Source organism: Erythranthe guttata, chromosome 3 (genome assembly GCF_056151865.1).
Source record: "Erythranthe guttata isolate IM_541 chromosome 3, IM_541, whole genome shotgun sequence".
In the NCBI taxonomy this organism is placed as follows: Eukaryota; Viridiplantae; Streptophyta; class Magnoliopsida; order Lamiales; family Phrymaceae; genus Erythranthe; species Erythranthe guttata.
Genome location: NC_142535.1, coordinates 16714990 through 16730792, shown reverse-complemented (window position 1 = coordinate 16730792; position 15803 = coordinate 16714990). Strand labels below are relative to the sequence as shown.

The following is a 15803-nucleotide window of genomic DNA, read 5'->3' as shown; positions in this document are numbered from 1 at the left end:
CCAAGTTCAATATAATGATTTGTCAAACAAAAATAAAAATAAATTAATACATAAATAAATAAAACCAAGTTCAGTGAATATAATAAAGATACATATATATTGTTAGGCTTCGGTTGCTTTAAAACAAACATGACACAAACCAAACTAGTTAGGGGAAGATTCATTGTACGTAATGCAATTACGTTAATTTGTATAATATTTGGCAAATGTGATTAGCCAAACCTAACATCATTTATATTAGAGAATTATCAGTCAACTGTTGTGACAAGTCTTGTCGTGGAGATAAGTCAACTGTTGAGTCAATCAATTCACATAACCGGTTTGTATGGTACCATGCAAACTCTAATTATGTTTGTATGATGAACAAAAATAAAATACAGAATAAAGAACACATGAATTAACGTGGTTCGATCAAGAACAACGCCTACGGCCCTACACCCATCGGAAAATGGAGCATTGCTTTATTAATCATATACTAACAATATTCGAGAATTCAAAGCACAAAAGATTTATCTTACACTATCTTCTCTCTAGTATGTCGTCTCTCTCTTTTGTTCCACGACTTTTCTATGAGTCATGGAAAGAAACTCGTAACTCATTTATGAGTCATGGAAAGAAACTTCCTTGTCAAAATTTCCTTACAAAAGAAGAAATCCTTCTTTAGGCTCAAGTAGGAGATTTTTTTCCTTAATAAAATGAGATTTATGATAGATAAATTACGTATTACCATATTTGTATATTATTGTAATTTAAATGTCACTAATAAATATTTACTTATAGTATTGTATTATATTTTATTATTATAATTAATATTATCATCATCTATATTTTAGATAATTATTTTTGCACGAAGGAGAAATACTAGTAATGTATGACGATCCAACTTTGACAAACTTATGATTATTAAAATTGAAAATAAGATCATCAATATTTTTTATTTTTGCCAAATTAATTAAGTAGTATATCTCTCTCGATCTCTCACAGACACACGCACGCGCACACGTCTGGGTTAGTGTGTGTGCTCATACATTAGACGAAGGCGAAGGCGAAGGCGAAGGCGAAGGCGGCAGGCCGCCAGGCGGCGGCGGCGGAGGGCTTCTAGACTCCGCACTAAGACGATCGACAATCTGGTACGCCGACAGCCCGTAAATCGGCAAAACCCTAACCCCAGTCAGAACAACCGCATCGCTCACCCGGGCCGCCTTAACGGCGTCCCGGCAGTGCACGATGTCGTCGGTGCTCGCGATCAGCAGATCGTATGACGCCGTCATGTACTCGTTGATCAGCACGATCTCGTTCAGCGCGCTTTTGAGCGACACTAGGGCGGCGGGGTACGAGTGGCTGCACACCTGCAGGGCCTTGGCGGTGGTGTGGTCCCCCGACATCGACGAGCTCTGCATCGCTTTCAACACATACGCTTGCGTGCTCGTCGCGTTCGCGATCGCCGACTGTATGATACGGATGGAGAAATCGCGTAGGGTTGTGGCCGACGATATTTGGGGGTCGGAACGTAGAATTTGAAGGCATATGTCCCTATCGAAATATTCGAACGTGCTCGAACAAGCTTCGTCGATGAAGGGATTATCGGCTAAAATTTTGGGGAGGAAAATTGAAGATATGAAAAGCATTGTAATAAAGATTGAAGAAGCCATTGTTGCTGTAAATATGTGGAATAATAAAAAATATTTAGGTATATATATATAGAATTCTCTTGGATGAAATATATATATATATATATATATATATATATATATATATATATATATATATATATATATATATATATATATATATATATATATATATACTATTAGGAATTAAAAAATATTAATTTGGGTCAGATTTATTTAATTGCAAAATCTTGTTATTGTAAGTAATTTAATTTTATTCGATTGTAAGAATAAGAGTGTTAGATTAGTGTAATGAGTGGGATTGTCTTGATTAGGGTTGAATCAGATTGCAGATTTTCTTTTTTTTTTTTTTTCTTTTTAGCTTTAGTGAATTTCATTCGAATTTGTTAATTTCAACATAGTGAAAGATTTTAACAATTAGTCCACTAATTTAAAAATTATATTAAGTACAAAATTTATTTTCAAAACAATGAAGAATGAAGAACTAGAACTGCAACCATTTTGCGTAATAAATCACAACAAAATTTAAGACTTCACATCATGAGCTAGTCAATAATTCCGAAAAAAATCGATAAAGAATCGACATGCGACGAAGGATTTTGCGTGTAATTTAATAATTAACATATATTATGAAAGGATTATGTAATTATTATAAATATCTGTTAAGGATTTTGTGATTATGATTATCTTTATTGTTAAGGAGTATCTTTATTAAGGATTATATGTGAATATAGAATATAGTAGTTACCTTTTGTAAAGGATTGTGTTATTTTTCTTCACTATTAGGGATTACTAGTGATTATTCACTGTGCAATGCATGGGATAACATTGCAAAAATAAAGAAAATTTAAATATATGATAATTAAATTGTAATGAAAAAATATAATTACACAATATTAAAATAATTAGTTGTGAAATTCAAACATGGGTTTGCGGCGTTTGATGAATTTTTTCTATTTTTATTTTATTTATTATTATTATTATTTTTTTTTTATACTTGCACCAAAAGACGAAATCCCTCGCCCCAGGGCCCCTATCCATTGGCCCGACAAGTATTGATGGAGGAATGTAAATGATGGTAACTCAACGGCCCGTTAAGGTAGCGGACTCGAACCTGGTCCCACAAGGAACCAACCCTCATTGGAGTTGAAATTCTCACACTGCGGCTGCCAGGATTCGATCCTAGGACCTTGCACCAACTTACCACCTCCGGAACCAGTTGAGCTACACCCATGCGCGCTTTTTTTTATACTCGGTATGTGTCTCGTGGTATTAGTCACTTTTGTGATTCCCGATTCTATTACGCGAATTGCTAAATCGCGGGAATTTGCGGCGTACGCTATTTTTTGGGTTGGGTTAAAGAAGTTTATTGCATGAATCCGTATCGAAATCATCGGCCTTACTGGAGCAGGCTTCGTTGATTAAGGAATTATTAGCAGAAATACTGGGGAAGAAAATGGAAGATATCAAAAATATTGTAATAACGATTGAAGAAGCCATCGTGGATGAATATGATAGGAAAAGGATTAATTGGGGTCAAATTTGTATAATTGCGAAATATTGTGGCTGTAAGTAATTTTTCGATCGAGCGATTGGTAGATTAGTGGAATGATTGGGATTGTCTTAATTAAGGTCGAATTAGATAGCTGATTTCTTTTTTTTCTTTGTTTCATTTTTGGTTCATTGATTTTGCTGCTACATGTAAACTTCTATATACACGTGTTTCCACGTTTCATTCATTTGCCATAACTACATATTTACGAAACATATGATATATACTTCTATGAGTTTCAAGAATTAGTCCTTCAATCTTGAAAGATTTCAAGAATTAGTCCTTTAATTTTAAAATTCTATTGAAGTACAAAATTTCTTTTCAAACAGAGAAGAATGAAGATCTAGAACTCCCACCATTTTGCGTTACAAATCACCACAAAAATCTACAAATCAATTTATCCACACTCACAAGTGTGTGTTCTTAGATCATAAAATTAAGGACTAATCACTTGATTAGCTCGTATTTTCTCAATAGCCGCGAACGCAGAAATCCCATATATAACCACATCTCTATTCGCATGCAAAACCCTTTCGTCTCTCACCTTCGCCGACTCAACGGCCGCCACGCACGGCCTGATGTCGTCGGAGGCGACAACCTTCACAAGGTACGACGCACCGTCGGCGTCGTGCTCTAGCTCTCTTACAACATCCGTAAAACCGATCACAACCGTTTCGTACGAGTCCTTGCACTTTTCATAGGCTCCACTCGAATCAGTTCCTTTCTTAGTGATCAAGTACGCTCTGGTCTTAGCCGCGTGTGCGATTCCCGCCTCTATGATAGCCACTGACAAGTCGCGGAAACTTTTGGCCGACGTTGCTTTATGGTCAGAGCCGAGCATTCCGATGCACGATTTTAGGTCGGATTTATTAGTAAATCCGGCTTCCGAGCATGCAGTGTCGATCAAGGAAGACGAAACTACGCTCTTCGAGAGCGAGATCAGTAGGAGGAGGACTGGGGGTATAATGGACAAAATACTAGCACTACTTGAAGAAGACATGTTTGATTTAATTTGTGTAGTTAGGATCATATGCTTATATAGATAGGGGACCAAAAAATAAAAATAAAACAGATTATTAATTAGGTTAAGATTGTGATTTGATGAATTGAGAGAATATGAATTTGATGGTAATATACTAATATTGTGGAATGATAAATTATCATTAATGTTTTTAGGGAGTGTGCACATATAGTTATTGCATTATTTTATTATAGTTATTAGGATTATTATGATGACGTGATTATTATTCACAGTCACGCTTGGTGAATCTAATTTCAGCCTAAGTAATTAAATGTTAGGGCAATTACGGTCAACCCCTCATTTTAAATATTTTTACATAAAAGTAATTCGGTTATTTACTTAACCAAATCGTATATTCAGTTCGGTAAACAGTATGAAATGTTGGCGTACCGAAATTTCGATTCGGTTTTACCGATTTAACATTCTTAAATTTACCTATGGAGAGGTATTTTCGTAAGATAATATATTATTGAGGGGAGGATTGTAATTATCCAAACAAGAGGGGGGTTTCATAATTTAACCATTACTCAGGGAGGTGACCGTTATTTGCCCTTAAATATTATTTGAGCGTTGACCATCTAGTGAATCCAATATGACCAAAAGAAATTGAATTTGTTAAAGTAAGAAAATTGAATTTTTGTCGAGCCAACTTATCGAGCTCATGAGCCAACCCAACTGGTTCACAACCCTAAAAAAAATCCAATATGACCAAAAGAAATTGAATTTGTTAAAGTAAAAAAATCATTTTTTTGTCGGGCGAGCTTATCGAGTCCATGAGTCGACCCAACTAGTTTACAATTCTAGTAAAAAAAAAAAAAGCCCAAACTATTATCCCTAAACCTAAGTTTTCATTATAAATACTTTATTCCCTTTACAGAAAAAACACCCAAATTCTTCTTCCATTTTTAATTAGGTTAAAGTTTGATTGTTCCGGCGGCCGCACTTCAAGATAGGTTCATATCAAGGTAAATTGTAGATCCAATTTTCGCTCTCAACACAAATCGATTTGCCTGGGTAATTTTTGTTCTGTTCTGGTTTAATCTTCGATGGTTTAATTCGTTTATTAATCTGATCGCTTAATTATACAGATCCATTTACTATTTAATTTGATATGAAATTTCGAGTAGATAATCATTAGAGAATATTATACTGCAGAGAAATGGAGTATTAATTTTTACTCCATTTATTATTTTTTACTCCAATTATTGATTTTTACTGATTGAATTCTCACATTAGGTTGATTATTTCAATAATTGTAGTAAATGTTTGATTTTGCAGTAGTAATCTACGATTTAGCTAATGCTTAACAAACTTAGGGTTTTTAAAGTTTTAACTAAAAGGGGATTTCCAGATTGAGCTGTTTTCTAACTTAAGAAAGCTTAAGCTAGCTGAATAATGAGTATTAGCTTCTAATTATTTAATTAAGCATTATAATTGTTTATACTAACTCGTGTTTCGTGTTTCTATTGTTCTCAGGCATTTTTGCACTCGAGTTAACCGTCGAAGCGTGTGCGCGTTCTTTGTAGATATTAAAGACATTGACTCCTTGGCAAGTCGAGCCTCCACATACGACATAAATTGTCCGATGTAATTGGCAAAGTCTTCGATTCGTTGCCTCTTGCGACATATTCTTTCGGCTTTTAGTGACAAGCACTCTGGTTCCCACGTGTCTTCGCCGGAACTTTTTGAACATATTTTTGTAAACTTTTCGAAATATGTTTATGGGACTGAAGAAGACATTTGGGAATCTGTGCGCCTGTTGATAAAAGCTCAAGAGTGTGTCTCAATTGGCAACAAATACGAGATTTTGTTTGCGGGTTTGGCTTGCCAAGGCGTAAGTGACTTTAAAATCTGACATTATTATTGACCATCTAATGAATTTCGAAGTTGGATTGGCCCGGTGTCGAATAGCATTTCCATCTATTAATGATATTGGTTATATTTTCGATTACAGTATATAAATTTAACTTTGAGCTAAGATTGCGTATAGGTTGATTTATTTATAAATTTAATTTGATGGGAAATTTTTGAGTTGAATGTAGTGTATTTGACGAAAGCTGTTAAGTCGAGCTGGCATATGCGATTGGTGAGATGTTGACGAAGGGCTGCTACACCTATTGTCATGTAAGTTTTCATATATATATATATATATATATATATATATATATGTATGTATGTATGTATGTTGCATAAGCCTAATTATATGTTGTATATTTTATGGTTTTTATTTGATTTAATTAGTTAGTAAATAGTCGGTTGAGTGAATAGAGGAAATGCTGAGTCGAGATGCAAGTCTGTATACAGTAAGTTATCCAAGGAAATGCATCAAAGTCAAAGCTGGAAGATATGCAAAGTCAAATGCAAAGTCAAATTCGATGATTCGTTGCTCGACTTCATTATCATGTGTGTGTTCGTGCTGGTTTTGTATATATGACTAATGTTTATATATGTAGAGAAACAAATTTGAGATTCTTAATGTTTAGATTGTCTCTGCAAATGTTTGTTGAATGATTATTATGATTGATTTTACGATGATGTAATTATTACTATCTTTGTTGAAGGATTTTGTGATTATGTCACAAGTTTAGGTTACTCAAGAAACTCTGGCTCCCTATTTTTTTTCTTTTTCAAACTTCACTACCAAATATAAATTTGTAATTGATTAGTGATATAACAAGGTCAATCAAGCTTATGAGTATGTATTTTCGTTTTAAATTTTTCTCATATTAAAAAATAATTTCTATAAAAATAAAAAAATCAATGGTCAATCAAGATTTTCTATTAATAGAATACTTACAATAAAATTACTATTTTAAATTAAGAAGATCGAATTAGAGAAAAAAACGAGAAAACTAAAGTAAAATAAAAGAAAATTAATAATAAAATGAAAATAAATAAAGAAAAAAGAAAGGAAAAAAAAAAGAATTTAAATAAATTAAAATAAATAAAGAAAATATACAGAGAAACAAAAGAAAAAAAGTAAAAAAGAAAATACTAATGTGCAAGAAATAAATAAATAAATAAAACAAAAGCCTCATACATGAAACACACGTGAGGCACCGGAGAGTGAGAGCCCAGGGCTTCTCCCTGGGCTCAAATGACACCCCCAGCCACCCCAACCCTCCACCCCAGCCCCACCCCTGCCCCCACCCCTACTCATTAAACATATGTGATATGACATATCAGGCCCTCCCCCACCCCACTCCCTCCCCCAACAAATAGGAGATGTCCTCACATTACACCAATTTCACATTGCATATTTAGTCTCTCGTCTTCAAAACAAAAAAACTTTTGGTCCGTTGTGTTTAAAAATTCAACATTTTTAGTCGTTTTGGTCAATTTTACGCCAAAACTAACGGGATTATGTGTGTGCGCATGAATTACTTAACTGACAGACTAACGGTAAATTGACGAAAATGACCAAAAGCGTTAAATTATTGAAACACGAATGATCAAATGTGTTTTTTTTTTGTAAAATTGGTGCAAACTTGAGGAATGAAAAATGTAATTCTCACTTTTATTTATTTATTTTTTGAAAGATCCCTTTTATTTATCTTATACAACCACACGTTGCAGATATATATAAATATATACTAGATATGTATATATGCAGATATGTACACATGTATACTGGGTAAACTTCCACTTTACCTGATTCAGTTTACTAAAATTCACTTATCAAAAGTAACAATTGAAGAAATTAAATTATCAACAAACCTTTAGTAATATAATGACAATAATGTCAATCAATCAAGCTTATCAAAAAGGGTCATTAGTAATTTCCCACCATAATAGTAGACACGGCCACGGGCCGGTTTTGGGCCCGGAACCGGCCCGTTGACGGCCCAAACCGGCCCGTTGACCGAGTGAACCGGCCCGGACTCGTGAACTGGCCCGTCCTACCCGGGACGGGCCCGGTTCTGAGAAATGGTGAACCGTGAACCGCCGGCTCAGCCCGGCGGTTCACCCGAATTTAAAAAAAAAAAAAAAAAAATCAAAAAAAAAGCAAATAACGGCTAGTGAACCGGCTCGGGTGAACCGGCCGTTATTATTTTTTTTTTGAATCCCCCCCCCCCCTTCCCCAATTTTTCCTATAAATACCCTCACAACCCAACCCAATTTTTTTCCCTCATTTTAAATTCGAAATCTTTAAAGTTTTGAATTTAAATTTAAGTTCAAGTCTTTTCATTTATTTCCTTTTTCTTTTTGTATTTTTTTTTTTTGAGGAAAGAGTTTATTTTATTTCCTTTTTCTTTTTCTATTTAAAAGTACTTCTTTTAATTTACTCATTCATAAAATATTTCAAAAAAAAAAAAAAAAATTCAAAATTTTCGGGCCGACCCGGAACCGGCCCGGAACTGGCCCGAACCGGCGGGCCGACCCGGCCCGCTGAACCGCCCATACTACGGGCCGGTTCCGGTTCCGGAAAATATGAACCGTGAACCGGTTTGAACCGGCCCAAACCGGCCCGAACCGGCCCGTGGCCGTGTCTACATAATAGTATGTAAATTCGTTTGTAATTTTTCCAATATTGATAATAAAATCAATTATTTCCTTGTTAATTTAAACAATGACAAATAATAAAATAACAATGATTATAATAAAATTAATAAATAAATAAAATAACAACGTCAACCAAAAGCTTCTTACACACATGGGAATGTGTGTGTTTCCTAGGATTCAGAGTTGAGTTATAATCTATTTTATTCTATCAACAGCCGCAACCGCAGAATTCAAATATATCAACACACTCTTATTTCCGGTCAAAACAATCCCGTCCGTAACATTCCCCCGCCGCACGGCGGCGATGCACGGCTGCATGGAGTCGTTGGCGGCAAGGCCGAGATCGTAGGTCGCCGTCGGCGGATCAACTTTGAGGTCACTCAGGGCAATTTCGACATTTACTATCACATTGTCGTACGCCAATTTGCACTGTCGGAAAACCCCCGTCGAATTATTCGATCCCCCCTCGCTCGATTTCTTCACCAGGTACGCCCTTGTTAGCGTCGCGTTTGCGATTCCCGCCTCCATTATCGCCACCGACAAATCGCGGAAGTTTTTGGCGGAGGATGTTTTGTTGTCGGATTCGAGGATGTCGTTGCATGATTCCACGTCGAAATTTTCGATGCCGGTGTTTGAGCAGGCGGCGCTAATCAAGGAAGACGGCGATGAAGAAGCGCATTTCGAAAACACGATTATAGCGAAAAGGATACTGACGCTTTTTGAAAAATACATTTTTATATTTATTTGTGTGAAAAAAAACTTAATTTTAGGATTGCCGGTTTATATTGCCCCCCCCCCCCCCCCCCTCCGAGGGGTGCGGGATTTTTTAATATATTTTTACCTTTTATTAATGATTCTGTAATTGAACTTTATTGTGATTATCTTTCTTAATAATTAGGTGATTATGATTATAAAGATTGTGTGATTAGGAAGATCTCATCGAATTAATTGTGTTAATGTGATGAATTTATAATGCACAATCATGCTTGCTGAATACATATAATCCAATTTTCAGCATAAGAAATTGAACGTTGACCGTAATATACACTTATTTGAGTGTTGACCATCTAGTCATGAATCCAATTCCAGCATGAGAAATTGAAATTTTGCTGAGTGTTGAAAAGGAATATTCCCATTTGTAATTGATTTGTTACCTATCACAGTATGGTGTAATTTTTATCGAAATCTTTTTCATTTTAGTGAATATTTTTCTAAAAAATGCTGATTATACCTCTAAGAACAGTTTCTAAAATATAGGTTGTCTTGGTATAACTTCTGCAGCAACCGTATTTTCTGCAACATCGCACCGTATTTTCTGCAATATCGCATCGCAATGTCACTACACTTTTTAAATTGATAATTTGAACCATTATATCATACACATGCATTTTTTAAACATTTGTGAATGGCTACTTTCAATATGTTCTACGTTTGTAGGAATAAATTAATATTTTTGAAGAATATTCCCAGGAATAAAAGAATTCCATGAAAACTCACACCGCAAGTGAGCTGTTGACAAAGGTGCGTGGAAAGAGGAAACAACCGAAAACACACAATGCACCCTCGAGGATTTAATAAATAGCCACGTTACGTTAGTACTAAGCAATCGAAATTCTACTGTAACGGAAACTAAATTCCGATAAATTCAAAAATGAAATTCGTCGGCTTCTAATGCAATTTGAATAAGTAAATTCAATTTTTTTTACAGTGATGGATTTGAAAAAACAAAAACAAATTGCAAATGTAAAAAGAATCGACACTGATTAATACTCCCTCTGTTCCATAATATCTGTCTCTTTTGAAAAAAAAATTTGTTTCATATTATCTGTCACTTTACAATTCAAATGCTGCATTAATTGTTTATTTTTCAATTTTACCCTTATTAACTCTATAACACTCTTCCTACATTAATTAATAAACAAGGGTATTTTGGTCCATCAATATCTATTTTCCTAAAATCAAGACATATTTATTAAGATTCTTAATATTTGTGCCAAGGTGAAAAACGACACATATTTAGGAACAGAGGGAGTAATAAATAATATATTAAAATCAATCAAACATAGTACACAAGGTCTTATAATAATAATTGACCCACATGAATTTCAACAAGTTTCAAAAATTAAAAAAATTAAAAATAAAAATAAAAATAATTAATAAAATACAAACCGCCCCCACGACCAACTTTTATTCATCTTCCCCACACATACACACACACACGCACGGGTGTGTGCGTGTTATATTTTATCACACGCCGCAATTGCAGAGAAAATGTATATAAACAAATCATTATTCCCGGCCAGAACAGTCTTATCAGCGGCGGCGCCCGCCGCCCTCAGGGCGGCGAGGCACGGCTGCATCGAGTCATTACTTGCGAGGCTGAGATCGTACGTGGCACTCATCGGGTCGTCGTCGAGTTCACTCAGTGCACCCTTGATATTCCCAATCACCGAGTCGTACGCCAACTTGCACTGATCGTAAACGTCCTTCTGGTTCGATTTCTCGGCCGCCTTCTTAATCAGGTACGCCCTCGTAGCGGTGGTGTCCACGATCCCGGCCTTGAGTATCGCCGCCGACAAATCGTGGAAGTTCTTCGCGGAGGCGATCTTTTTGTCGGATTCGAGCGTCGCGACGCACGATTTCACGTCGAAGTTGTCGCGGTTGGTCGTCGAGCAGGCGTCGTTGATCAAGGATGATGAAGAAGCAGCGATCTTTGTTGAGAATAAAAGAACGGATATTATTATTGTGAACAAAATACTTACACTTGAGGAAGACATTTTTTTTTTTTTTTTTTTATTTATTATTATTTTTTTTTTTTGGTAATATTTTGTTCAGTGTAAGAAAATTGGTATTAGTTTGTATTTTGTAGGCGTTGGAAGAGGTGATTCTATAGGAGTCACGTTTATATAGGGAAAAAATAGAGATTATTAAGGTTTGCTGCAAAAAATATTAATGGTTTATTTTTAAAAGATAAGATTTGACGGTCTTATCTGTACGTGCTATACCTGGTGAATTTCGTCGGGTGATTTCGCACCGTAGATATAGTTAGTTAATTACCTTTTATTAATGTTTAATTAATCTAATTTATGTTATGTGATTTTGGTGTGAATGTGATTAGGAAAATCGGAAGAAATCAAATAAAATCGAAATCAGATAATCGTTCTGTCTTAATTATAATTCACAATCATGGTTGCTGAATGTTGAAGAGGATTACGATCTATAAATGATTTTGTTACCTATTACAATTTTTATTTATTTTTAAATAGTTATGTTATGTGTTTTATTTATGTTCAAACTGGGCTTAGAAACGAGTAAGCGTGAATGGGCTTAAACTTTTGGTTTTCTTTTTTAAGTATGTGGATATTGATATGGATTAATAAGCTAATTAAACCAAATCAAATGAGGATTCTGAAGTTAGGACTTTACTATATATACGAGCATCCACGAGTGTGAAAAAGGTAAGAACAACGATCAGAATACTTGTAACTTACGAGCGAACCTTATTTAGAAAAATCATTGATTTGATCGTCGAAGTGCTAACTCTGACTTAAGTCCATACTTTTCCTCTCTTTTGTAGATCTCACTCAACATAAATCACAACTCATAGCATATTAAGGATTGACCTAATCAAATATGTTCGATATGATTATGTTCTAATTAGTTCATTACTTACACTTTTTTCACAATGAAATCCGCATCCACATATGTGTGCTTCATAAGCTCTCCAATCGTTCAATATCGAACAAATACATAGAAAGTATTAACCACACTGCGCAATTAGATGTCGCATTCTCCTAAATTAATAACTCGTTTTGAATCCTTTTTAAGAGCTCCTACTAAGTGTGTCAATCTGAAAATTCCATCGGTTTTTTATTCGACTATTTCCAATTTTTGAACATTATAGTTTATTCTAATTTTCAAAAATTTAATTTTGAATTTTTTTTTTCTAAAGCTTTTAAGACGAAATTGAAATTACTTTTTCACTTCCGAAAAATGTATTGCTTTAAATTCCGGTTTAAATTTCAATTCGATCCATCCGATTCCCTTAATAACAAATTAAAAAAACTCCTACCCCACTGAATTCGAGTGTGGCAACCCCACTGCTAAATTACTCCAAAACACCCAATCAGAAACCTAATTTCGAGTGTGGTTCAGATCATTTCACTTTCACCAAGATTTCTCAAAATTCCCTAAATCCTCGAACTCCAACTGCCTTCTGTAATTTCAATTCCAAACCCTAAATCAGTACAGATTTCAATTTTTGTTTCTTATATATATGTATTGGAGTGGGAATTATGGGGTTTTTTAAAAGGCTCGCGGGGTTGTTAGGGTTCGCAAAAGATGAAGACCACCTGCACCACAACGACGCCGCTGATGACGATGACGACGCCGCCGCTCCGGTGTCTTCGCCCTTGGCGGCTGCGGCGGCGGCGGCAGCAACAGCTTCAGCTCATCATCTTCCGCGCAGAGGCTTCAGTGTCCCCGTTCAAGTCCCCGTCGAGCGGGCCGCACAGCCTCCACTTCTCGTATTCTGCCCTGCCGGAGACGGCGGAGTTCAGGTTTGTTTCTGTTTGATGAATTTCACGCTTTGATTTAGTTATGAATTTCTTCGAACTGGCATTTTACATTTTTTTTCTGCTAATTGCTGTTACATTTTAAGCATTTGAGTATCGTGCACACGATTTAGCTTTCAGATCTGAATCGTGATGAATGTGAGCAGAATCTCGTGGTATTAATTTTGGTTTTTAGGTGGAATAAAGCTGCTGATTGTGTGAATCTGGTGGACTTTTCCTGCATATTATGTTTTGAATTTTGAATCCGTTAATTTATTACTAGCTGCAGTAGTATGCGAAAATGTCACATTTGAGGAATAAGGTCTGATTCGATGTTATGTTTGACTTTGTCGTTTATGTTTACTTCAAATGTTACTATTTTCGTATTTTTGTTTGCGGCAATGACAACAGGAAGATGTAATTTGGTGATCATGTTTTATGTAATGCTAGAGTGCTGCTAAGATGTCATGCTTTTAATTTGTATTTTATGTTGTCCGGTTCTCTGTTTGAATAACAGTAGATCTTTTAGTTGTGGTGCCAAAGTAGAGGATTTAGTTATGTTTATACTTCAATTGTCACTTTAATTTGCTTAAAAGGGTATATCGGAGAAGGCTAGATATCTTACGATCATGAAATAGTATGTAGAGGAGAATGCTGTCGAGAGTAGGCTGATATTTTCCTTGGAGAAGATACAATTGCAAGAATATTGCTACTTAAGAGTGTGAATTGTTGTGGATAAGTCTATTTTGGGAAGGGGTGCAGGGGTAGGAAGATTGTTGGCCCCGGTGGTGAAATAAATAAATCTTAGTGCTGGATTGAATGGGTTGCAAAACTTGGTCTCTTGATCCTTTTGTTTCTTGGCCAAACATTTTGGTGCAACCATATTAACGGTTAGTTAAGCTGTCCCAAAATGAGAGGTATCGACTGTTGCAAGATTCGGTGTATGTAAGGGAAAAATAGATTCTTATATCACTCGTTCATTACTGAAACTCCTTATGATCCTCTTAAATCTTGCATCCATGTATGTAGAGACATGTTTGTCTGCACAACTTCATCAGATTTGGGTTTGTATTAGCACTTGTGTTCTCTATTATATACTTGGATTTTGTTCTTTCTGGGATTGCCTTTGATTGTTTAAGGTGATAGCAGTCGTTTTATGTTTCTGGCGACACTTCTTTTTGGCAAATGAATATGTCCTTAGTTGTGTTTGTAATTGGTCAGGGGTTGAGATGGTACACAAGGCGCCTTAGAATAGACGAAGATGGAGATGTCGCAGATGAGTTCCTTGATGAGGTGTCACCAGATACATCAACGAGCATGGAAGAAAATGATCGGCCGTTACCAAGATTTGAAGTCAAGTACAGCACTAAACCTGCTAAAGTGAAGAATCTTGCACTATTACCCAACGGTAAAATTCAACATCTCGTGGAGTACCAGGGCAAGCTGGAGTGGATGTAAAAATGACCCTTTTGAGAAGCAATCAGTCAATTTATCGGACTGGTTTTTTTCTGTCTTGATGGTGGCCCAATTGTCTTAACACTTACTTTGCTGTATTACGAGACGTTTAGGGGTAACTGTGGATCTGCTGTTTGTGGATATTCTTCTTTAATATTGTCTCGTCTGATTAAAGTTCTTCAGTTTCCGAGGCAATGCGCCCCAAAATTGTAACTTCAAATTCCATATATATTTCTATACAGGCCATTGAAAGACGAATATCGATTTTTACATGTTATGTCGTTGTTTAATTGCTCTGTGTCGTTTAATGTGTCTCTGGACGTACGTTTTTGAACGATTCGAGTAAAATGCCTTCGTAAATTTTCTGTTGTGCTTTCGTCTTACGTATTACAGAAACTAAAAATTAGAAACCATCAAATAAGCCAAACACGAAGCTGATATCTTGTCGTATATGTCGATTATTTCCGTGCTTATATATGCAGTGTAGTGAATATTCTTGTCGGAGAAATCAACAAAATAAAACATCTTAAGTAATTATTCCTTCATACTGTTATGACTGATTACCAAAGAAAGAAAGAAAATAAATAAATAATTAGGCTTCTTAAAACTATAGATCACCCTTCCCTCAGTTACAAATGTCACAATTAATAGAATTTAGACAAACCAAAACACGAAAAAATAGGTGTCCACAATTATTCTTATTTAATTTTTTCGGTGTCTAAATTATCAGCAATGTCAATCAACAGCTTAGCATAATTCTTAGCCACTTGATTCCTCACCGAAATATCAGGATCAACCTCCTTCTCCACAGCCTCAACACAGCCATTGATATACTCGCCGATGACCTCACCATCCAATCCAGCAATAGCCGATTCTTGAGAAGCGTCGGACATAATATTCGTAATATAACCAGCTACATCCTCGTAAGCAGACAGGCAATCCTCTAATACAGGAATAAGTGCCGGTTTAGTCTTCATGTCGTCGTACATGTCTTGAAGTATTGAGAGGGTCTTGCATATGAAAGCCGACGTCGAATTTGTGGCGACTTCTAGAAGCGGGATTAAATCGTCCGGTTTTGCGTTTGAGAC

The 15803-nt window shown here is 35.7% G+C and overlaps 4 protein-coding genes across 4 annotated transcripts; 1 reads left to right on the top strand and 3 right to left on the bottom strand.

The window, feature by feature from the left end:
- Positions 1–859: 859 nt before the first annotated feature.
- LOC148771962 (uncharacterized) lies at positions 860–1701 on the bottom strand. The gene has a single exon (XM_088815765.1). The coding sequence runs from the start codon at positions 1650–1652 to the stop codon at positions 1023–1025; it is 630 nt and encodes a 209-aa protein (XP_088671891.1). The 5' UTR covers positions 1653–1701; the 3' UTR covers positions 860–1022.
- Positions 1702–8902: 7201 nt separating this feature from the next.
- LOC148771961 (Plant invertase/pectin methylesterase inhibitor superfamily protein) lies at positions 8903–9439 on the bottom strand. The gene has a single exon (XM_088815292.1). The coding sequence runs from the start codon at positions 9437–9439 to the stop codon at positions 8903–8905; it is 537 nt and encodes a 178-aa protein (XP_088671418.1).
- A 1296-nt stretch (positions 9440–10735) lies between these two features.
- On the bottom strand, positions 10736–11610 carry LOC105950688 (uncharacterized). The gene has a single exon (XM_012974057.2). The coding sequence runs from the start codon at positions 11482–11484 to the stop codon at positions 10945–10947; it is 540 nt and encodes a 179-aa protein (XP_012829511.2). The 5' UTR covers positions 11485–11610; the 3' UTR covers positions 10736–10944.
- A 1131-nt stretch (positions 11611–12741) lies between these two features.
- Positions 12742–15005, top strand: LOC105950809 (phospholipid hydroperoxide glutathione peroxidase). Its single transcript, XM_012974176.2, has 2 exons — positions 12742–13266; positions 14482–15005. Exons 1-2 carry the CDS (start codon positions 13003–13005, stop codon positions 14716–14718), a joined length of 501 nt encoding a protein of 166 aa, XP_012829630.2. The 5' UTR covers positions 12742–13002; the 3' UTR covers positions 14719–15005.
- The last annotated feature ends 798 nt before the right edge of the window (positions 15006–15803 follow it).

Bases quoted from the DNA above. Each gene is read 5' to 3' on its own strand.
- LOC148771961 (XM_088815292.1), bottom strand. From the start codon at position 9,439: ATGTATTTTTCAAAAAGCGTCAGTATCCTTTTCGCTATAATCGTGTTT.
- LOC148771962 (XM_088815765.1), bottom strand. From the start codon at position 1,652: ATGGCTTCTTCAATCTTTATTACAATGCTTTTCATATCTTCAATTTTC.
- LOC105950688 (XM_012974057.2), bottom strand. From the start codon at position 11,484: ATGTCTTCCTCAAGTGTAAGTATTTTGTTCACAATAATAATATCCGTT.
- LOC105950809 (XM_012974176.2), top strand. From the start codon at position 13,003: ATGGGGTTTTTTAAAAGGCTCGCGGGGTTGTTAGGGTTCGCAAAAGAT. The intron at 13,267-14,481 runs GTTTGTTTCTGT...GTAATTGGTCAG, and splicing joins CCGGAGACGGCGGAGTTCAG to GGGTTGAGATGGTACACAAG.